At 38.3% G+C, this 23161-nt stretch overlaps 2 protein-coding genes across 4 annotated transcripts in view; one reads left to right on the forward strand and one right to left on the reverse strand.

Moving 5' to 3' along the window:
- Positions 1–23161, forward strand: part of LOC136882072 (meiotic nuclear division protein 1 homolog) — a 77904-nt gene that overhangs the window by 39117 nt on the left and 15626 nt on the right. The window contains exon 1 of one of the 3 annotated variants that reach the window (XM_067154588.2): positions 1746–1909. The exons of 1 other annotated variant lie outside the window; for it this stretch is intronic. The gene's annotated coding sequence lies outside the window, so the exon portion shown is untranslated. Of the gene's footprint in view, positions 1–1745; positions 1910–14072; positions 14101–23161 lie in introns of those variants that run through there. One more of the 3 variants, XM_067154596.1, reaches the window with a different exon arrangement.
- LOC136882087 (zinc finger HIT domain-containing protein 1) lies at positions 892–23128 on the reverse strand. Its single transcript, XM_067154611.2, has 3 exons — positions 22984–23128; positions 21983–22076; positions 892–1249 (listed from the first exon to the last, which is right to left on the reverse strand). Exons 1-3 carry the CDS (start codon positions 23126–23128, stop codon positions 1021–1023), a joined length of 468 nt encoding a protein of 155 aa, XP_067010712.1. The 3' UTR covers positions 892–1020.

The raw sequence follows: 23161 nt of genomic DNA on the forward strand, positions 1-23161 counted from the left end.
ATATAACGTAAAACAATTAAACTGCACTTTACCTTACAATAGAATCATTGTTGGTGTGGGGGATACGAGAGATGACATGAGAAGAGTTACTGTGTAGCACGAATTTCACTAACGGAATCACTGCTATCGGTTGGCTCATTGGAAGTGTTTTCTTTTCGTGCAACTTTAACGAGGAACCTGTCCAATGACTGTTGCTTTTGCCTCTTTTTGAGGATTTCACGAAAATGTGACATTGCATTGTCACTGAACAGATTCATCCACTGTAATCATCTCCTTCTTCCTTTTTAGCCTTCTTTTCGTTCACAGAGCCCATCGTTGCAGAACAGATATCACAAATGATGGAAACAAAACATGTACACTCGTACGGTGTTGACTATGCAAGCGAGGCATGCCAACTGAAGTTCAGCGCGGGAAATGATTACACACATTTTCCCAGGAAAGAGAGTGGCAGGGGGAGAGGAAAAACAAAGGCACAGGGGAGGTGGAAACGTACGTACACGTGACGCTCGTATTGCAAAACCTCACTCGCTTATCAAGTCACAATTTAAATATTTGCTCATCTTGCAAAACACTCGTAAACCAAGTTACTCGCAATCCGAGGTTCCACTGTACTGGTATTTTACCGTATCGGGTTGGGGCTAAGACTAATTTATATGGTTTTTTTACGGCTGGATGCCCTTCCTGACACCAACCTCAGTTGAGGAGCAAATGAAGATGAATAGGAACTGCCCCAGCATTTGCCTGGAAGTGAAAAATGGGAAACAACAAAAAACTTTTCTCAGGACAGCAGACAGTGAGGTTCTAACGCAGAGAGTGACTCCAGGGTCATAGCACATTAACATGCTCGGCCACTCCACTCTGTGTATATGTGTATAAGTTAAAGAAAGAAAAGAAATGGACACAAATAATTCTTGCTTTCCACAGGATGCATATATTAAGTACTTACACAAAGGCTTGACAATTAAAAATTACACTTCTAAACTATTTCACACGGCACATTAAAGTTTTTCCACACTATTTTCAGGCAGTCCACTTCAGACATCTAGTGTCCAGATGAGTTCCCAGACATCTAATACTACAGTAACGAGCTCCACATGGAATGCAAGTATAATTACTAGGAAAGCCACAGACTGCACAGAAATGACGTTCTGGTAGTTTTGATGGCATAGCTTGTGCCGACATATAATTTGGTGGATCTGGATTATAGTTCCTATCTTCCTCCACCAGTTGAGCAAACGTCTTACGAAACCTTCAAAGAAAACAAAAGAAACATTTGTTACAACTCTGTTCAAAAGTGCACTAAAGTCCAAGGAAAGGTCATGGGTGGAATTATTTCTCTTGGACACTATGTGAATAGAATAGAATTTTCTGCATTAAAGCAGTAACTCTCTTGATTACCCCATGAACAGATATACACAAGAACCTCGTTTATCAGGATCAAAAATAATAAAAATTTCTTTTTACTTGTACAGCATTTCTTTTATGGGGTCGATTCTTCTTGAATGTCTTTTCTGCAAAGGATACTTAAGGACAGGAATTGGAAGTAAGTTGACCGCGGTCTATCAAAGGTACTGTCGCAGCATTCTCCTGTAATTGAGAATGGGGAAACAGTGGACTCTTGAGTTCCTTGACACATTTGCATGCATTCCCGGATGCTCAGACGTAGATGTGAATGACGTAAATGACTGGTTGAAAACAAATGTAATTCAGGCTACGACATAATGACATAAATAAATTATTGCCTCTTGTTCCTCAGCAGATAATGACGAGAGTAATGGTGAATTCGAAAATGAAACCGGCGCTCCATCAGAAGAAACGATTCGTGGAGATGCAACAATGCAGCTGGACAAACTGATGGCCTATTTAGATTTCCAGACTGAAAACACACCGGCAGAACTGATCCTTGAATGTTAGTAAAACATCTTTGTGATTGCTATAGACATGTAAAACAGAAAAAGCTTGCACATTATTTTAGTGCATTAAAAAAGTCGTACCGAGCTCGATAGCTGCAGTCGCTTAGGTGCGCTCAGTATCCAGTATTCGGGAGATAGTAGGTTCGAACCCCACTGTCGGCAGCCCTGAAAATGGTTTTCCGTGGTTTCCCATTTTCACACCAGGCAAATGCTGGGGCTGTACCTTAATTAAGGCCACGGCCGCTTCCCACTCCTAGCCCTTCCCTGTCCCATCGTCGCCATAAGACCTATCTGTGTCGGTGCGACGTTAAGCAAAAAAAGTCGTAAGGAAAGTGTTCTTATATATTTTTGTACAATTGCAAAAGGTATTACTGTACAACTTACGTTAATATATTATATAAGATGTACTGTATTTGTTTAGTTTATCCAGATTTTCGATAATCCAGATCAGTGAGGTTCTTGTGTACATGCTAAGAGACAAACTTTCTTCAATTTACATGCTTCACAGACAGAAATAAATGACATAAGTCTGGCCATGGAGAATTGTGATATACTTAGGGAATTATCATCTAGGCTACACTCCATGTGGTGAGGTTGCTTGGCCACTCAAATAATAGTGTAACCACTTGTGATTATCAATGTAGTTTCCACAAGAAATCTGCAGGGTTCCATAGGAAAATTGATTCTAAAATGAAGTATATATTTCAATAATGAGATTACACAAGAGCTGCAAGTAATCCCTTTTTGCAATATAGATTCCTGCAGAAATTTAACTTTTCAATAGGGTCCAATTCTTTTTATCCACAAGGGTCAGAAATATGAGAGAAAAAGAAACAAGTTCTAATCAGCAACTTCATTTTGGATCTGAAAATAGTTTTCTGAATTTAAAAGAAAAAGTGGTGTGGTCAAGTTTGCTAACCTGCTAAAGGAGAAATGACTTCTCCGTTTAAAAAATGCTCCCCCATTGGAGATACAATATCATTTACTTCCTTTAAGATTTCACTTCCTAATTTAATATTATCTGCATCACCTGCCTTCGTTTTCGTTCGACTGCACTCCATTATTTTTGTTTTGGACTTAGTCATTTTCATCTTTTACTCCTTATCCAAGACTCTGTCCATACCATTCAGCAGCTTCTCAAGATTTTCTGCAGTCTCAGAGAAAATAACTATCATCGGCAAATCTTAAAGTTTTGATTTCCTCTCCTTGGATTGTGATTCCCTTTCCAAATTCCTCTTTGATTTCCTTTACTGCCTGTTCTATGTAAACACTGAAAAGGAGGGGGGACAAACTGCAGCCTTGTCTCACTCCTTTCTGGATTTCTGCTTCTTTTTCAAAGCCCTCGATTCTAATTACTGCAGACTGATTTTTATACAAATTGTAGATAATTCTTCGTTCTCGGTATCTGCTCCACACAGAATCTTAAATAGCTTGGTCCAATCAACATTATCGAATGCCTTTTCTAGATCTACGAATGCCATGTATGTGGGCTTGTCCTTCTTGATTCGATCCTCTAAGATCATGTTAAAAATTAAATAACTGGAAAGGAGGTTCAACCTATTCAATACTCAAAAGAAAGAAACGTAGCAATCACATTTCTATTTAAATGGGACCGGTTTCGACCTTAGTCTAGGTCATCATCAGCCATAAAAAACATGTAAAATGTTTATGAATGTTGGAGGTCAGTTTTTCACTCTGTTAGGCACAAAGACACGACATCACATTCTGTTCTGCACAAAGTCACAACATTAATAATCAACTTGCGAAGATCAAAAAGGCTTGAATTCGCAGACGAACAGATCTGTAGAAGAAAGCCGCCAGCTCCCGGTGACTACGCGGCACACTCAAGGTCACGCGCTGCGGCCAAACACCAAAGTAGAGTGGAGAACGTTTCGAAGGTCCAGAACCTGTCACGGCTGCGGGAAGCCAAGTACGTATATAAAAATATACGATGCCAATTAGTATAACCGAATGAGCACCCGTACTCCAGCTAAGATCTTGGTAAACAGTTGACTTGAAAAAACAATTGTAGAGAGAAGAAAAAAATGTAGTAAAAAGCGCAATATCGGAAAACAAATGAAAACTTATATGCACAGTGCGCTATTTTAAAAAAAAATTTTTAGGTTATGATTGAAGTAGTCGAAGTTGGCGCAAGACAAATTTTTTTTTTTTTGAAAGAGGAGAATAAATTAAACGAGGAAGAGTGATAGTGAAATAAGAGAAAGAATAAAAGAAATTGAAGTTAGATGGTAATGAGGAAAGATAAGAGAGGGAAATGAAGGAGGGGTAGTTTAAGGTGGGTTAGGAGGGTGGGTTATTGGAGGTAGAAAATGTGGGTGGGAACTATGTAAGACATGGAAAATAGAATTGGGGTTTTGGAATTTGGAATTTTTGAGAAGAAGAATTAGGAAATCAAAAAGGATATTGGGTTTTTCAGAAATGTCGTTTAAATTGAAATTAGGGTTGAAGTACTGGTCAAGGTGGATAAAGCAATTTTCAGTAATGTTTAAGAGGGGGCCTTTGTTAATGATTTTAAGTATGTTTATGTCATTGTCAATACTGGTGAAACTATGTTTGGAGTCTTGTATGTGCTGTCCTATGGCAGAGAATCTGTTGTATTTAATGGCGTTGACATGTTCAGAGTACCTGATATTGAAGTTGCGGCCAGTTTGTCCGACGTAGGAGGAACTGCAGTTGTTGCATTTAAATCTGTATACACCAGATTTAGAAAAGGCATTAGACTTATTTAGAGATTTAGAGTTGTGTAAGATATCAAGACTTCTATTGTTAGTTCTAAAAGAAATTTTCATATTATGTTTTTTAAAGATATTAGTTATTTTATAAGCATCCTGAGTAAAAGTGAAGGTGGAAAAAGCAGTTGGTTTTGTTGTGTCTTTAGATAAAGTGGTTTTTGGACGGTGTTTGAATTTGTTGATGATGCGGTTAATGAAGGAGTTGTTAAAGCCATTAAATTTAGCAATGTTGCGGATGGTGTTTAATTCATTATTTAAATCTTTTTTGGACATAGGGGTGTTGAAGGCACGAAAAATTAAGCTGTTATAAGTAGCACGTTTATGAGCTTGGGGGTGCGAAGAATCTTGTCTTATTGTAGTTGCTGTTTGGGTTGGTTTTCTGAAAATTTTGTAAGATAAAGAAGAAGGATGTCTAGTAATAGTTAGGTCTAGAAAATTAAGAGTTTGGTTGTGTTCTGATTCGAGGGTGAATTTAATGTTAGAGTCTAAGTTGTTGAGATGAAGAAGTGTAGAGGCTGCGTTGGTTGATTCCTCATTTAATATTACCAATGTGTCGTCGACATATCTCGCCCAAAAGAGGATGTTGGAGAAATTATTATTATTATTAATTCTTGTGTTTTCTAAGAAGTCGAGGTAAATTTCAGCAAGAATGCCAGAAGCAGGTGAGCCCATAGCCAAGCCATCTTGTTGATAAATGGTGTTGTCAAAGGTAAAATAATTATTGTTGAGAACTAATTTTAAAATAGACATGAAGTCTTGAATTTCAAGTTTACTTAGGTTACTGAATTTGTTTAGGTTGTTGTTTATAATGGGGAATAATTTTGGAATTGGAATACTAGGGTACATGTTGACAATGTCAAAAGAATGGAGAGAAAAATTTGGTTGGATTTCAAAATTTTTTAATTTGTTGATTAGATCAGAAGTGTTTTTGATAGATTTGTTGGATAAAAATCGATAATTTTTTAGTAAAAATGTTTGGATGAATTTAGAAGTGTTGTATAGGGGACTGGGTCTGTAATTGATAATTGGACGGATAGGAATGTTAGTTTTGTGAATTTTAGGGAGGGCTTTGGCAGTGGGTAGTCCAGGGTTCATGTTTATTAGTTTAGTTTTTTCTTGATCTGTGAGGAGAAAGGAAACGTTTTTTAAAGTATGTTTGAGTAGGCGTTGGATTTTTGTGGTTGGGTCTTTTTTTATTATAGAAAAAGAAGGGTCACTGAAAAAGTTTTTGGTTTTATCTAAGTAGTCAGTTTTATCCATTATGACAGTAGTGTTGCCTTTATCAGATTTGGTGATAATGAGATTATTGTCATTGATTTTCTTTTTAAGATCTGAAATGGTTTTATTATCTTTAATTAAATTATTATTATTATTATTATTATTATTATTATTAATAAGAGAAGTGTTTTTGTTATTGTTAATGAAGATTTTTTCAAGTTTCCTTTTTACTTCATATCTGATTTCATCTTGTTCATCTGTTGGCATTTTGTTAATGGCTATTTCAGATTCAATAATTAAATTGGTGGCTACATTGAAAGTGTTAAGATTGGGCCAATTGTGTTTGAAGCCCTTCGAAAGGATTGAGTTTTCATCATCACTCAGAGTTGTTTTAGATAGATTTACGATGGGAGGATGGAATTGTTCAATAGTTTTGGAGGGTGTGTTACGGTTCTTAAACTGGAATTTATGTGAAGAAGAGTTGTTCTTGAGAATTTTGAGTTTTTTCTCAAGGGTTTGTTGTTTGATTGACAGTACATGAAATAATTTATCGTCTACTTGAGTTAGGAAGAGGTTCCATTGTGCACTCGGGAGAAGATTAGCAATTTCTAGATGTGTTTCGTATAATCTGTTGTTTAAAAATGATTTTTTCTTGTATAAGAAACGAATTTCGTTTTTTAGCCAAATTTTGTTGGTTATTTTTTGGTTTTTAACATGTGAGGAGAAGAAATGTTTTTTCTGGTACAACTTTGAAGAAATTTGGGGGTAAGATTGTAGGATATGCATTGTTTCAGGAAGTCGATGTCTTTTCCTAATTTAGCGATCTTGATCTTAAGGCCCATGTAAGAGAAGGCTTTTTGTTTAGCTTGGTTAGCTTGTGCATTTAAAGATAAAAATTTCATTGTTCCGTATTGAAATTATTGATGTTAAAAATTAAATAACTGGAAAAGAGGTTCAACCTATTCAATACTCAAAAGAAAGAAACGTAGCAATCACATTTCTATTTAAATGGGACCGGTTTCGACCTTAGTCTAGGTCATCATCAGCCATAAAAAACATGTAAAATGTTTATGAATGTTGGAGGTCAGTTTTTCACTCTGTTAGGCACAAAGACACGACATCACATTCTGTTCTGCACAAAGTCACAACATTAATAATCAACTTGCGAAGATCAAAAAGGCTTGAATTCGCAGACGAACAGATCTGTAGAAGAAAGCCGCCAGCTCCCGGTGACTACGCGGCACACTCAAGGTCACGCGCTGCGGCCAAACACCAAAGTAGAGTGGAGAACGTTTCGAAGGTCCAGAACCTGTCACGGCTGCGGGAAGCCAAGTACGTATATAAAAATATACGATGCCAATTAGTATAACCGAATGAGCACCCGTACTCCAGCTAAGATCTTGGTAAACAGTTGACTTGAAAAAACAATTGTAGAGAGAAGAAAAAAATGTAGTAAAAAGCGCAATATCGGAAAACAAATGAAAACTTATATGCACAGTGCGCTATTTTAAAAAAAAAATTTTTAGGTTATGATTGAAGTAGTCGAAGTTGGCGCAAGACAAATTTTTTTTTTTTTTTTTGAAAGAGGAGAATAAATTAAACGAGGAAGAGTGATAGTGAAATAAGAGAAAGAATAAAAGAAATTGAAGTTAGATGGTAATGAGGAAAGATAAGATAGGGAAATGAAGGAGGGGTAGTTTAAGGTGGGTTAGGAGGGTGGGTTATTGGAGGTAGAAAATGTGGGTGGGAACTATGTAAGACATGGAAAATAGAATTGGGGTTTTGGAATTTGGAATTTTTGAGAAGAAGAATTAGGAAATCAAAAAGGATATTGGGTTTTTCAGAAATGTCGTTTAAATTGAAATTAGGGTTGAAGTACTGGTCAAGGTGGATAAAGCAATTTTCAGTAATGTTTAAGAGGGGGCCTTTGTTAATGATTTTAAGTATGTTTATGTCATTGTCAATACTGGTGAAACTATGTTTGGAGTCTTGTATGTGCTGTCCTATGGCAGAGAATCTGTTGTATTTAATGGCGTTGACATGTTCAGAGTACCTGATATTGAAGTTGCGGCCAGTTTGTCCGACGTAGGAGGAACTGCAGTTGTTGCATTTAAATCTGTATACACCAGATTTAGAAAAGGCATTAGACTTATTTAGAGATTTAGAGTTGTGTAAGATATCAAGACTTCTATTGTTAGTTCTAAAAGAAATTTTCATATTATGTTTTTTAAAGATATTAGTTATTTTATAAGCATCCTGAGTAAAAGTGAAGGTGGAAAAAGCAGTTGGTTTTGTTGTGTCTTTAGATAAAGTGGTTTTTGGACGGTGTTTGAATTTGTTGATGATGCGGTTAATGAAGGAGTTGTTAAAGCCATTAAATTTAGCAATGTTGCGGATGGTGTTTAATTCATTATTTAAATCTTTTTTGGACATAGGGGTGTTGAAGGCACGAAAAATTAAGCTGTTATAAGTAGCACGTTTATGAGCTTGGGGGTGCGAAGAATCTTGTCTTATTGTAGTTGCTGTTTGGGTTGGTTTTCTGAAAATTTTGTAAGATAAAGAAGAAGGATGTCTAGTAATAGTTAGGTCTAGAAAATTAAGAGTTTGGTTGTGTTCTGATTCGAGGGTGAATTTAATGTTAGAGTCTAAGTTGTTGAGATGAAGAAGTGTAGAGGCTGCGTTGGTTGATTCCTCATTTAATATTACCAATGTGTCGTCGACATATCTCCCCCAAAAGAGGATGTTGGAGAAATTATTATTATTATTAATTCTTGTGTTTTCTAAGAAGTCGAGGTAAATTTCAGCAAGAATGCCAGAAGCAGGTGAGCCCATAGCCAAGCCATCTTGTTGATAAATGGTGTTGTCAAAGGTAAAATAATTATTGTTGAGAACTAATTTTAAAATAGACATGAAGTCTTGAATTTCAAGTTTACTTAGGTTACTGAATTTGTTTAGGTTGTTGTTTATAATGGGGAATAATTTTGGAATTGGAATACTAGGGTACATGTTGACAATGTCAAAAGAATGGAGAGAAAAATTTGGTTGGATTTCAAAATTTTTTGTGCAGAACAGAATGTGATGTCGTGTCTTTGTGCCTAACAGAGTGAAAAACTGACCTCCAACATTCATAAACATTTTACATGTTTTTTATGGCTGATGATGACCTAGACTAAGGTCGAAACCGGTCCCATTTAAATAGAAATGTGATTGCTACGTTTCTTTCTTTTGAGTATTGAATAGGTTGAACCTCCTTTCCAGTTATTTAATTTTTAACATCAATAATTTCAATACGGAACAATGAAATTTTTACCTCTAAGATCAGACGTAAAGTCAGGATTGCTTCACGTGTTCCTACATTTCTTCTGAAGCCAAACTGATCTTCTCCGAACTCAGCTTCAACTTGTTTTCCTATTCTTCTGTGAATAATACATGTTAAAATTTTGCAGGCATGAGATACTAAACTGATGGTACGGTAGTTTTCACACCTGTCAGCACTGGCTGTCTTGGGAATAGGTATAACAAGATTCTGACGAAAATCTGATGGGACTTCTCCTGTCTCCTACATCTTACACACTAAATGGAATTACCTTGTCATGCTGGTTTCTCCTAAGGCAGTCAGTAATTCAGAGGGAATGTCATCAATTCCAGGTGCCTTGTTCCTATTTAGATTGCTCACAGCTCTGTCAAACTCTGACCTCAAAATTGGATCTCCCATTTCATCAGCATCAACAGCCTCTTCTTGTTCCAGAACCAAATTATCTACTTCTTTATCTTGATACAACTGTTGGATATGTTCCTGCCGTCTTTCTGATTTGTCTTCTTTCCCTAGGAGTGGATTTCCACCTGAGCTCTTAATATTCATACACCTAGATTTCCTTTCTCCAAAGGTTTCCTTGATTTTCCTGTATGCAGCATCTACCTTTCCTAGAACCATATAACCTTCGACATCCTTGCACTTTTCCTTCAGCCATTCTTCCTTAGCTACCTTGCACTTTCTATCCACTTGTTTCTTTAATCGCCTGTATGTTTTTCTGCCCTCTTCATTTCTAGCATTTTGTATTTTCATCGTTAATGAGTGAGGTCTAGTATCTCCTGAGTTATCCACTGATTCTTAGTTGATCTTTTCTTCCTTCCTGACATTTCTTCAGCAGCCCTACTGACTTCATTTTTTATGACTATCCACTCTTCCTCTATTGTTTTTCCTTCAGCCTTTACATTTAGTCCTTGTGCAACATGTTCCTTGAAACAATCCCTCACACTCTTTTCTTTCAACTTGTCTAGATCCCATCTTTCTGCATTCTTTCCAATTTCTTCAGCTTCAGATGGCATTTCATGACCAACAACATGTGGTCAGAGTCCACGTCTGCTCCGGGGAAAGTTTTGCAATCTAACACCTGGTTTCTGAATCTCTGCCTAATCATAATGAAGTCTATTTGATACCTTTCAGTGTCTCCAGGTCTCGTCCACCTATACAGCCGTCGTTTGTGGTGTTTGAACCAAGTATTGGCAAGAACTAAATTATGATCAGTGCAGAATTCAACCAGCCGACTTCCTCTTTCGTTCCTTTGTCCCAATCCAAATTCACTTGCTGTATTACCTTCTCTTCCCAGACGTGCCAAGTCTCCCGATTTGAGCGGGAGACTACCAATTTTTCATCATTCCTCCCGATCTCCCGATTTTCAGAGCAATATCCATAATTTTTGTATTATTTCCTCGTTCTATCGATATACGGGTGAGTATGGCTGGTCGACAGTTCTAATAATGATACCAGATGGCAGTACGGGGCACAGTGGCCAGTCATGTGCTGCATTAGAAGAGCTAGGTACCTATTATGAGAAAAACCAACTCAAACCAAATCCAGCTAAGACTCAAATTTGTGCGTTCCACCTGCGGCATGCACAGGCCTCTCAGAAACTCAAAGTACTATAGAAGGGAAACTTACTGGAACACTGCTTTACACTAAAGTACCTGGGAGTTATGCTGGATCGCACATTAACATATAAGAAACATTGCCAAAACCCGAAACAAAAGATAGCTGCCAGAAACAACATTCTACGGAAGTTATCAGGAACAAGTTGGGGAACACAACCACAAACAAGTAGAACATCAGCTCTAGCTCTGCTATTCTGCAGGAGAATATGCCTCCCCGGTTTGGTACAGGTCAGCTCATACGAAGCAGGTCGACATCGCTTTAAACGAAAGCTGCAGGATCATTACTGGATGCTTGAAACCTACACCCATTGAGAAGGTCCAACTTTTAGCTGGTATTGCTCCCGGTGAGATTCGTAGGGAGGTAGCAGTTAACAAAGAAAGGCTCCAGTCATCTTCAGAAGCACATCCTCTCTATGGATACCACCCAGCCACAAAGAGGCTAAAATCTAGAAAAAGTTTTCTCCGCACATCAGTTAACCTTGAGGGGAAAGCAGAGAATGCTAGAGTCACAATGTGGAAAGAAAGAATCCACCACCTTTCCAACTGGATAGAGCCGAAGGAAAGTCTTCTATGTGGACACCAGGAGAAGTGGACAGTATGGAAAGCCCTTAACAGACTCCGTACGGAAGTCGGCAGAACAAAAGTAAATTTGCGGAAGTGGGGCTTTTCCAGTGATTCATCACTTTGTGATTGCGGAGAGCAGCAGATGATCCAACATCTATGTCAGTGTGTTTTATGTCCTTCAATGTGCACTATGAAAGACTTGATTGCAGCCTCCCCCAATGCTATTGATGTCGCCCAATACTGGGCAAGCATCATCTAGCTCTCGAATATTGTTGCTCTATCTGTGATTGTATAATAGACTTGTATATTTGTATAGTAGGAATGTAGATATCTTGTTGCTTTTTGTTAAATATCTGTAAGTAAAGTTGATACTTCTGACACGAATAAAGAAGAAAGATAGTCATTCTCTTTGCAAGCGAGTCAAGCGAGTAACATTCTCTTTGGAGTAACCTAACCTCAGAAACATAGTCGTTCTACCCGGGGCAAGACCTGCAGAAGTGCTCGTGTTGTGCCTTAATATTTCTTTTGGCCAAAATGTCAAAAAAGAAATATGATGCAGTGTTTAAAAGTGCTTATAGGGAAGCGTTTCAGTGTTTGAGTGAATCCAGAAAGGGACCAACGTTCACATTCTGTACTATATGTAGGTGTGATTTTTCACTTGTGCATGGTGGGAAATGCGATATACTCAAGCATATGCAAATGAAAAAACATAAGGAGAGTGTCCAGCGTGTAGAAAGAAACCAGAAACTGAACTTTTCATGTAAAAACCAAGATGTAAATCCTGTGACGAACGCCGAGGCGTTATTTATGTCATTTATAGTACAACATAACCTGCCTGTAAATTGTGCCGATCATGCAGGACCTTTGTTTCGCAAAATGTTTCCTGATTCGGAAATTGCTAAACGATATGCGTGTGCTAGAATGAAACAGCGGCTATCATTACAGAAATGTGCATGGAAGAAAGGGCGAAAATTGTATCACTTTTGCAGGTGAATGCATTTTCTGTTGCTACTGATGGTAGCAATAAAAGCGACTTGAAGATATATCCCATTGTTGTAACATTGTTTAGGCCTGAACTCAATGAAATTCAGAGTTGTCTACTCTCTGTGCCGAATTTAAAAGGGGATGCTACTGGAGCTAACATTGCCAATTTTTTGCTCTCAACTTTTTGGGAATTCTGTATTCCATTAAAAAACTGCCTAGCTCTTGGTGCTGATAATGCTCCAGTAATGGTAGGATTAAATAATGGTGTGGCATGATATTTGAAGCGGGAAAATAGTAACATAATCATCGTAGGCTGCTCTTGTCATCTAATTAATCTTGCTGCCGAGAAGGGTGCGGCGTGCTTGCCCGTAAATGTAGATGAAAGTATAATTGATATATTTTATTATCTGGAAAGAAGTGCAAAGAGGAAAGAAAAGTTCAGAGAATTTCAGACTTTCCACAACACAGAGATCAGGAAAATTCAGAAGCATGTGCCTACTCGATGGTTATCACTAAGGTGTTTAGATAGGATTTTGCTTCAGCGGGACCCTTTGATTACATTATTCAGGAGCGAAATTGTGAGTAAGGATTCTCAGATGGGAACTTTGAAGACTTACAAAATTCCTAAGCACAGTTTAAGTGCAGATGTGTCTTGTTTGTCTGAAAAGGTTAAGGATTGTCGTAACATTTCACCTTACTCCTCAGTTAAAAGGAAAACCCAGTTATCAGTTTCATTAAAAAAATGAAACTACTTATGACACTAAGAGCCATGCACTGTCACGTGAAGAATGACTTTTCATGTTCCTTTCATCAAATGTACACAAATCTTTTTGCCTTTTCCCCTCAAGTTTTATGGATATCTTTGAGAATCCAAACGTAGCTCTTCAGTCAAGTATGCCGCACATCCACTTATTGAGGTCAGTTTTGGAGGAACTATTGAAGAATGTGACGACAAGGTTTGTGAAACCAGATGTTATTAAAAGATCCTTCTCTTTTCTCGATGTAGATTATCATACTCCAGCAAATCAAAAGGATGATTGTGATCTGATGATAGGGAACTCTGCGTTTGTTTTACTGAACACCTTGAAGTCTGAGGAAAAGTGCGTATTATTTAAGTCTGTTAGAAAGTGTTTCTCTTCATCATGTGACTACATGGTACACAAATTTCTATTCAAGGATGAAGTTTTAATTAATTAATGCAGAAGTTGCAAATATTTCTGCTATAAGTAAGGCATCATTTTCTCGCCTTAGATTTTTCATTAACAAGTGTCCAAACATTTTGACTAGTGAAATGGAACAATTGGGTAAAGAAACTGATATTCTGCACTTCCAGTTCTGTAACTTTCAGCTCGAAGAAACAGACCTGGCAAAAGGAAGAATTAATGTTCAATGAGCATTGGTAGGTCAGATGAAATCAGCTGATGGTGTACTTAAATATGACAGACTCTCTAAGGTGATGCTTGCTATTTTATCAATTCCACATAGCAGTGCAGAATGTGAAAGGATTTTTAACAGAGTCGCAAAAACAAAAACACAGTTCCGATCCTTGCTGTCTGAACAAACTTTGGAGAAACTTTTAACCTTGAAATCAGTTCAGCAAGGCAAGTGATTTGAGAAAAAATTTAGTTCCGAGTTTCTGAAGAGGGCTAAGTAAGCTACTGGTGTGTTGAACAACAATTAGTCGTAATGGGATCACCATGTTGAAGGATGAGAAGTCACATGTTCTTACAGTTCAGGTATGTCCAGTATTCAGTATTCAGATGTAAATGATTAACAATTCTATTTGCCCATATATATATTTTTCATGTATTGAATTATAATGAATTTGTACATGTTCTGCCATCAGTGATGTGTCGTAATATGTCGCGATTCGCTGCGAAATTTCTCCTGATTTTTCACTTTTGAAAGTTGGCATGTCTGTCTTCCTTGGCCTACCACTGCATTCCAGTCTCCCATCACAATTAGATTCTCGTCACCTTTTACATATTGTACTAAATCTTCTATCTCTTCATATATTTTTTCGACTTCATCATCATCATCATCCGCTGAGCTAGTAGGCATATAGACCTGCACTACTGTGGTGGGCATTGGTTCGGTGTCTATCTTGACGACAATAATTCTTTCACTATGTTGGTTGTAGTAGCTTACCCGCTGCCCTATTTTCTTATTCATTATTAAACCAACTCCTGCATTTCCCCTGTTTGATTTTATGCTGATAATTCAGTAGTCGCCTGACCAAAAATCCTGTCCTTTCTGCCAATGTACTTCACTTATACCAACTACATCTAACTTTAGTCTATCCATCTCCCTTTTCAGATTCTCTAATCTACCATAACGATTCAAACTTCTAACATTCCACGCTCCGACTCGCAGAATGTCAGTATCCATCTTCCTGATGATCACACCCTCTCGTGTAGTCCCCAGCCGGACATCCGAATGGGGGACTAGTTTACCTCTGGAATATTTTACCCGGATGGAAGCCATCATCAGTACATCATTCATACAGAGAGAGCTGCATGTCCTCAGGAGTTAGTTACGGCTGTAGTTTCCCGTTACTTTCAGCCGTGTAGCAGTATCAACACAGCTAAGCCATCTTGAGTATTATTACAAGGCCATATCAGTCAATCATCTAGACTGCCACCCTTGCAACTTCCGAAAGGCTGCTACCCCCCCCCCCCCCTTTCGATGAACCATTCTTTAGTCTGGTCTCTCAACAGATACCCATCCGATATGGTTGCACCTGCAGCTCAGCTACCTGCATCATTGGGACACGCAAGCCTCCCCACCGCGGCAAGGTCACATGGTTCGCAGGGGAGGATAATAATAATAATAATAATAATAATAATAATACAGCCTTAGTTTCAGTGTTCAGGCATTTTAAAGTGATACTATTTGGCTGCCAGCACCAGCTTGTCAATTTTGATGTTCTGTTTTACTTTAGGTCTGTCTAATGACATTGTAAACCAAATCTTTGTTTAAATGAAATTTGTTGGGTAAACACCAAGTGTGTTACCAGATATCTTTTACACGCCAACATTTGTACTACATGAAGTGTCAAATGGACTTTTTCCGCCCTTCAAAAACCAACTACCTAACCAAGGTTTGAAATCGCAGGTCGACACTACAACTGATCCACAGAGGGAGCTTGTCACAGAAAGCGTAAGAGTCACCAAAGAGGCATTCAAGGGAAAATGACTTGTAAGGCCACGGCCACTTCTTTCATACTCCTAAGCCTTTCCTATCCCATCATTACTATCTGTGCCGATGCAATGTAAAACAAATTGAAGAAAGAAAAAAAAAAAAAAAAAGGAAAGTGACTTGGTTTAAAAAGAAGCAAAAATTTTATATAAACATTTCTTTTTATTATGGAATTATGAACAATTCATTTATATTTAATGAAATTTGAAACAATCAACAGTGAAGTATACTTCAATTAAAGATATTCATTGTATAATTCAAGTCATGAAATTCCTCCTGCAAAAGCTTTCAGTACAAGAACATTTAACTTCAAAGCTTTTCAGTCTGTCAAACACACAAGTTCAATATAAAATATAACACTATAACATACTGTAAAAAAAAAAAAACCTATTAAACAAAGAATGTGTTTTTCTCTACAAGAACATCCTCAGATTCTACCAAATCATTTAAATCATGCATATATATGTCCAGAGACAATGTTTGAAGATAACGAACTATACTCCAGCAGCTTAGACAAGTACAGAAATATTTAAATAAGTTAATATTGTGATGGTTGAATAATAATACAATCATTTGTTAATACTTGTTCATATTATCGCTAAACTCGCAATGATTCACAAGATTATGCAATGTAAACAATATTGAACATACACAGTACTGCCGTAAGTTTTGTAAGTACTTTCAATGCATATAACTGCTAAATAAAACTAAATATACATATATTCGGAATAAAAAACACCCACAAAAAAGCTAGGAATGAACATATTCTTATTCAAATGATCACCACGTGCACCAACACAGCGGTGAAGACATTAAGGCCACTCATAACTAGCTGCACGAATTGCGCCTAGAGGAATATTTTTCGACACCTGACAAGGCTGATATTTTAAACATCTCAATATTGCAGTGCTGTTTTTGACATATGTCATTTCTGCCAATGGATTGAGGTCTGGACTTCCACTAGGCTAGTCAGCAGCAGCAATGAACTGTGGGACACTGGTTGCCAACAACTGCATCGTTTTTGCATTGTGTGCTGCTGAAAATCCACCATTTCCCTTCAAACAGCTTTGAATTGATGCATGGTATCACTATTTCCAAAATAGTCTGTTAGACTGCTGCAGAAGTCAATCTTCGCAAAAAATGCACCTCTGATGCTCTTTGCCAAGAAACCACCTACCATACTATGACAGAAGCAGGGTGATGTCTGCACTGCACATGTAGAACTTCCTCTCTTGCTTCCTTGGAGGAATGGTGGTGGTGGTGGTGATTGTTTTAAGAGGAAGTACAACTCGGCAACCATCCTCTATATAACACTATTCAGAGAGAAAAAATGGAAGGGGTCCGACACTTCGAAAAGTGAAGGTATCAGCCAAAGGAAGACAGGGGCCATGAAGGGCATGAAAATGAGACTCCCCAGGCCTCCATACATAATACCGTCAGGGTGTGAAAAGAACAAGAGTTGACCAAGAGAGGTCGGATAGAATGGATGAAGGTGCAAGTAAGTGGAAGCAATGCCAGGACTCAACTGAGAGCCCCGTGGTCGCCAACCCATGCTCCAAAATTCAGACCCCGAGGACTCTTTTAGCCGCCTCTTACGACAGGCAGGGGATACCGTGGGTGTTACTCTACCGCCCCCACCCACAAGGGGATTCCTTGGAGGACTGTGCATACACACGATTGTTGTGCTTGTTGAAAGACTCTTTCACAGCAAATATTTTTTCATCTGTGAATAGGATGTCGTGATAGTAGCTCTCCCCATACGCAGTTAACAAAGCCTGGTATCAAACCCGGCGTATCTCCTTTAATTTTTCAGTTAGTAAATGCCATGTGTATCTTATGTCCATCAACACGTAAATCATCCTTCAAAATACGCGACATAGTTCGTGGAGATATCACACCTCGGGAAGAAGAGGGCCACAAGTGCAAAATTATACCTCTGAAATAAATGCAATACAAGATTTAAAATGGTCTAGTAAATTCAGTTTTTAATATATTTTTACATATGTTATATTTTTATATTGTTAGCTGCCTCTGTGGATCAGCGGTAGAGTGTCGGCCTCCGGATCCCAAGATAGCGGGTTCAAACCCGGCAGAGGTAGTCGGATTTTTGAAGGGCGGAAAAAAGTCCATTCGACACTCCATGTCGTACGATGTCGGCATGTAAAAGATCTCTGGTGACACATTTGGTGTTTACCCGACAAAATTCATTAAATCTCAGCCATAGACGCCCAAGAGAGTTTCGGTTTACTCGGTCTGCCATCTAGTGGGGGCCTAGAGTAAACCGGGACGTCGAAATTGACGAGCAGACAGCCAGGTGGCATCAAATTGAAATGTCTGCACACGGTAGCTGAGGCCATACGATTATTATTATTATTATTATTATTATTATTATTATTATTGTTAGATTGCAACTATCTCAGAAGTATCATTTTTGCACTTATGGCCCTCTTCTTCCAAGGTGCGATATATTCATTTCAAGAGATATAAATTGTTAATATAAAGGATTGCATCGAATCCTTGCACAAACAGCATTCACAAATTCTTTTCCGCATACACACCTAGAACGGCCCGATCTGACGCAATCAACTGTTGCACCCATTTGTTTAAACAGTGCTATTGCCCGAAACACAAAACATTCATTGATACCGAGAGATACATACATAATCATTATAGACTGTTATGCCTTCCAGCGTTCAGTCTGCAAGCCTCTGTGAATTTACTAAACGTCGCCACAATCCTCGATTTGCAACTAGTGTTGTGGCCTCATTTAGTTTTACACCTTTTATCTTTAAATCGTTAGAAACCGAGTCTAACCATCGTCGTCTTGGTCTACCTCTACTTCTCTTACCCTCCATAGCAGAGTCCATTATTCTCCTCCATTCGCCTCCATGACCCCACCACCGAAGCTGGTTTATGCGTACAGCTTCATCCATAGAGTTCATTCCTAAATTACCCCTTATCGCCTCGCTCCAAGTACCCTCCTGCCATTGTTCCCACCTGTTTGTACCAGCAATCATTCTTGCTACTTTCATGTCTGTTACTTCTAACTTATGAATAAGATATCCTGAGTCCACCCAGCTTTCGCTCCCATAAAGCAAAGTTGGTCTGAAAACAGACCGATGTAAAGATAGTTTTGTCTGGGAGCTGACTTCCTTCTTACAGAATACTGTTGATCGTAACTGCGAGCTCACTGCATTAGCTTTACGACACCTTGATTCAATCTCACTTACTATATTACCATTAAGGGAGAACACACAACTTGAAATCATCTACCTGTTTCAGCTTTGTACCACCAATCTGAAATTCAATTCTCTTGGATTTCTTACCTACTGGCATCAATTTAGTGTTGGAAAAGGATCATTTTTTACCATACTCATTGCACCTATTTTCAAGTTACAAGATATTAGACTGCAGGCTTTCGGCACAATCTGCCATGAAGACCAAGTCGTCAGCATAGGCCAGACTGCTTATTACATTTCCACCTAACTGAATCCCTCCCTGCCATTTTATATCTTTCAGCAGATGATCCATATAAACCACGAACAGCAAAGGTGAAAGATTGCAGCTCTGTCTAACCCCTGTAAGTACCCTGAACCAAGAACTCATTCTACCATTAATTCTCACTGAAGCCCAATTGTCAATATAAACGCCTCTCATGATTTTAATTATCTACCTTTAATTCCATAGTCGTCCAGTATAGCGAACATCTTTTCCCTCGGTACCCTGTCATATGCTTTCTCTAGATCTACGAAACAAACACAACTGCCTATTCCTCTCTTACCATTTTTCAATTACCTGGCGCATACTGAAAATCTGATCCTGACAGCCCCTCTGTGGTCTGAAACTACACTGGTTTTCATCCAACTTCCTCTCAACGACTGATCGCACCCTCCCTTCCAAGATGCCAGTGAATACTTTGCCTGGTATACTAATCAATGAGATACCTCGATAGTTGTTGCACTCCTTTCTGCTCCGTTGCTTATAGATAGGTGCAATTACTGCTTTTGTCCAATCTGAAGGTACCTTACCAATACTCCGTGTTAATTTTACTACTCTACGAAGCCATTTCATCTCTGCATTCCCGCTATACTTCGCCATTTCAGGTCTAATTTCATCTATTACTGCTGCTTTATGACAATGGAGTTTATTTACCATCCTTTCCACTTCCTCAAGCGTAATTTCACCATCATTTTCCTCCTCCCCATGAGCTTGGCTGTTTGCAACACCACTAGGATGATTTCTTTTTACATTGAGAAGATGTTCAAAATATTCCCTCCACCTCTCCAGTGATTCCCTGGGATCTATTATGAGTTCACCTGACTTACTCAAAACACTGTTCATTTCCTTTTTCCCTCCCTTTCTAAGATTCTTTATTACTGTCCAGAAAGGTTTCCCCTGCTGCTTGACCTAGCTTTTCCAGGTTATTACCAAAATCTTCCCACGACTTTTTGGATTCAACAACTATTTGTTTTGCTCCGTTTCTTTCATCTACTTACAAATCTCTGTCTGCCTCGGCTCTTGTTTGGAGCCATTTCTGATAAGCCTTTTTACGTTTACAAGCTGCTCTCACTTCATCATTCCACCAAGATGTTCGCCTTTTCCCATCTTTACACACAGTTGTTCCCAGGCATTCCCATGCTGTTTCTACTACAGCATCCCTGTATGCCACCCATTCACTTTCTATATCCTGAACCTGCTTATTGTCCACTGTTCGAAATTTCTCACTAATCATATCCTTGTACTTCTGTCTAATTTCCTCACCCTGGAGATTTTCTACCCTTATTCGTTTGCAGACAGATTTCACCTTCTCTACCCTAGGCCTAGAGATACTTATTTCGCTACAGATCAGATAGTGGTCTGTATCATAGAAAAATCCCCGGAAAACTCATAAATTCGTAACAGATTTCCTAAATTCGAACTCTGTTAAGATATAGTCTATTATGGATCTGGTACCTCTAGCCTCCCATGTGTAGCGGTGAATAGCCTTAAGCTTGAAGAATGTATTCGTAACTGCTAAACCCATACTAGCACAGAAGTCCAGCAAACGCTTCCCATTCCCTTTAGCTCCCGTATCTTCCCCACATTTACCAATCACCCTTTCGTATCCTTCAATTCTATTCCCAACTCTCGCATTGAAATCGCCCATTAGCACTATTGTATCCTTGCTGTTGACCCTGACAACGATGTCACTCAATGCTTCATCAAACCTGTCAACTTCATCCTCATCTGCACCCTCGCATGGTGAATACACGGAGACAATTCTAGTCCTAATTTCTCCAACTGACAAATCTATCCACATTATTCGCTCATTTACGTGCCTAACAGAAACTAAGTTGCGTGCAATGGTATTCCTGATAAAGAGCCCTTCCCCAGACTCTGCCCTTCCCTTTCTAACACCCGTCAAGTACACTTTATAATCTCCTATCTCTTCCTCGTTATCTCCCCTTACCTGAATATCACTTACTCCTAGCACATCCAGATGCATCCTCTTTGCTGACTCAGCCAGTTCTACTTTCTTCCATAAGCCCCATTAATATTGATAGCTCCCCATCAAATTCCATTTCGTTCGCCAAGCTGTTTCCAAGGAGTCCCTCACCTGTCAAATGGGAGTGGGACTCCGTTACTCCCATAGGTCCGAGGCTTGCTTAATGTGTTCTGAGCTCGGTAAATTCATGAATCAGGATGCTACCCTACTTGCACATAGTCCAAGTGAGGATCTCTGCTCTAACGGGTTATGGACCATCGGTGAATTGTATAGTCCTAACCGCCTGTGCACAAGGAGGGCCATGACTCAGAATATGTCCGAGATGCCCACTCCCATTCCATAGCAACTGGTATCCCGACTCTCAGGACCACTTACTAGGCCACTCAGCCGTTGCCCATGGTTCACGAACTAGAACGTGACTACAGTAACCCGCACCATGAGGTAGTGTAGAAAAAATTTCCTTAGCTTGCTTTCCGCAATAAAATAACGGCAATACAATTCTCATACACTCCCCACTCCATCTTTCACTGCTGCCTGCTGTTGGCATACTGCAAGCCTATTACTGGCAGAGCCGTGAAGGTGACCTTGTAGATGACAACATACAGCATTTTCACACTCTTTCATTCACAATTACCATACTACAGCGTGTTTAGATTTTACTGACAGATTTTATGGCAGTGCTGTGTATATACACATGATTGAAGTGATCTGATAAAATATGAGGATGTTCCTGTAGAATGAAACATTTCATTCTTTTGTTTAATAGGGTGTATTTTTACAGGTATGTTATAGTGTTATATTGAACTTGTGTATTTGACAGACTGAAAAGCTTTTAAGTTAAATTTTAACTGAGTTGACACTGGTAAATATGGCTTCCTTAACATGCAAGAAAATAAAATTGTTTACCATATAATTCTAATAGAGAACTAACATACCTTTGTTTATAATATTCTGCACTTCGAGCCTTCTTTTTCCTTCCTCCTCTGTTATCAAGAGTTTCTTGAAACTTAGGAACTTTCTTGCTCATCACTACAAAATAATAAATTGCACATCCATCATACAATTTAGGTTCAAATAACTGTCAGCATATTACAATATGGTAATAAGATTCATGCAAAACTGAGGAGAATGTCTGAAAGTGTTTAACAGAACAGCAGGGAAGTTTTTAGGACAAGTATCATAATATTTTTCCATGACTGAATGTGGATTCTAGTATTTAAAAAAAAAAAAATAATAAAAAAACTTTTTACCAATTATGTTATCAAAATAAAAAAGTAATGGAAAAGATGAGCCTAATGCTTAAGATAAGATGGATGCTTCTGCAACAGCATGTAAAGATTACGACTATTTTCCTAAAACTAATATTTCATTCAGTTTTGGAGGACATCATTATGTAGGATTAGTTTCTTGAAAATAAAACTTTTTTTAATTCTCTTACATAAATTATGGTGCACAGAGTACTCATGTGTGTATATCAAATCTTATTTGACCACAGCAATTTTATTTTAATAGGCTATTGCAGATTACTTTTCATAACAGAACTGTAGACAAGTATGATGCATTTTGCTTATATTCTTTTATATCCGAGACAGTTGTTTCAGAATATTGTTAGTATTCAGTATTAGTCAAATACATAATTCTTCACAAATTCAGCTAGTATGTTGATATGAAAAAATACAATTTGAAAGTATCCTGGATAGAAAGACAATAAGTAGCCATCCTTACCCAATACATTTTACTAGCAAGAAATCTTCAAAACTAGGGCCGTTCTCTCAAAATGCACTTCCTATGTTTCCATAATTATTTATTTCCCAGTTACCGAACCTCAGAGCATAAATGTTAAATAAAAGGGAACTAATCCAAATTGACTGTACAACATGTCTTGTGCAACAGATTAAAACTGGGATGAAAATACGTTAATACAGTATTTAATTACCTAAATCAGCATGGGGGTCATCGTGGAAATTGTCCTGTTCGAGAGCCTCTAGTGCTTTCCGAGCTCTCCTACGTCTTGAGGCCTCATCCAACACTCTCTTCTGACTAGCATCTTTCAATCTTCCAGATTCTCGGGAATTGGCCATTTTTCAGATCCTTTTTCCTGTTGTTTCTTCAAG

Source organism: Anabrus simplex, chromosome 1, assembly GCF_040414725.1.
Source record: "Anabrus simplex isolate iqAnaSimp1 chromosome 1, ASM4041472v1, whole genome shotgun sequence".
In the NCBI taxonomy this organism is placed as follows: Eukaryota; Metazoa; Arthropoda; class Insecta; order Orthoptera; family Tettigoniidae; genus Anabrus; species Anabrus simplex.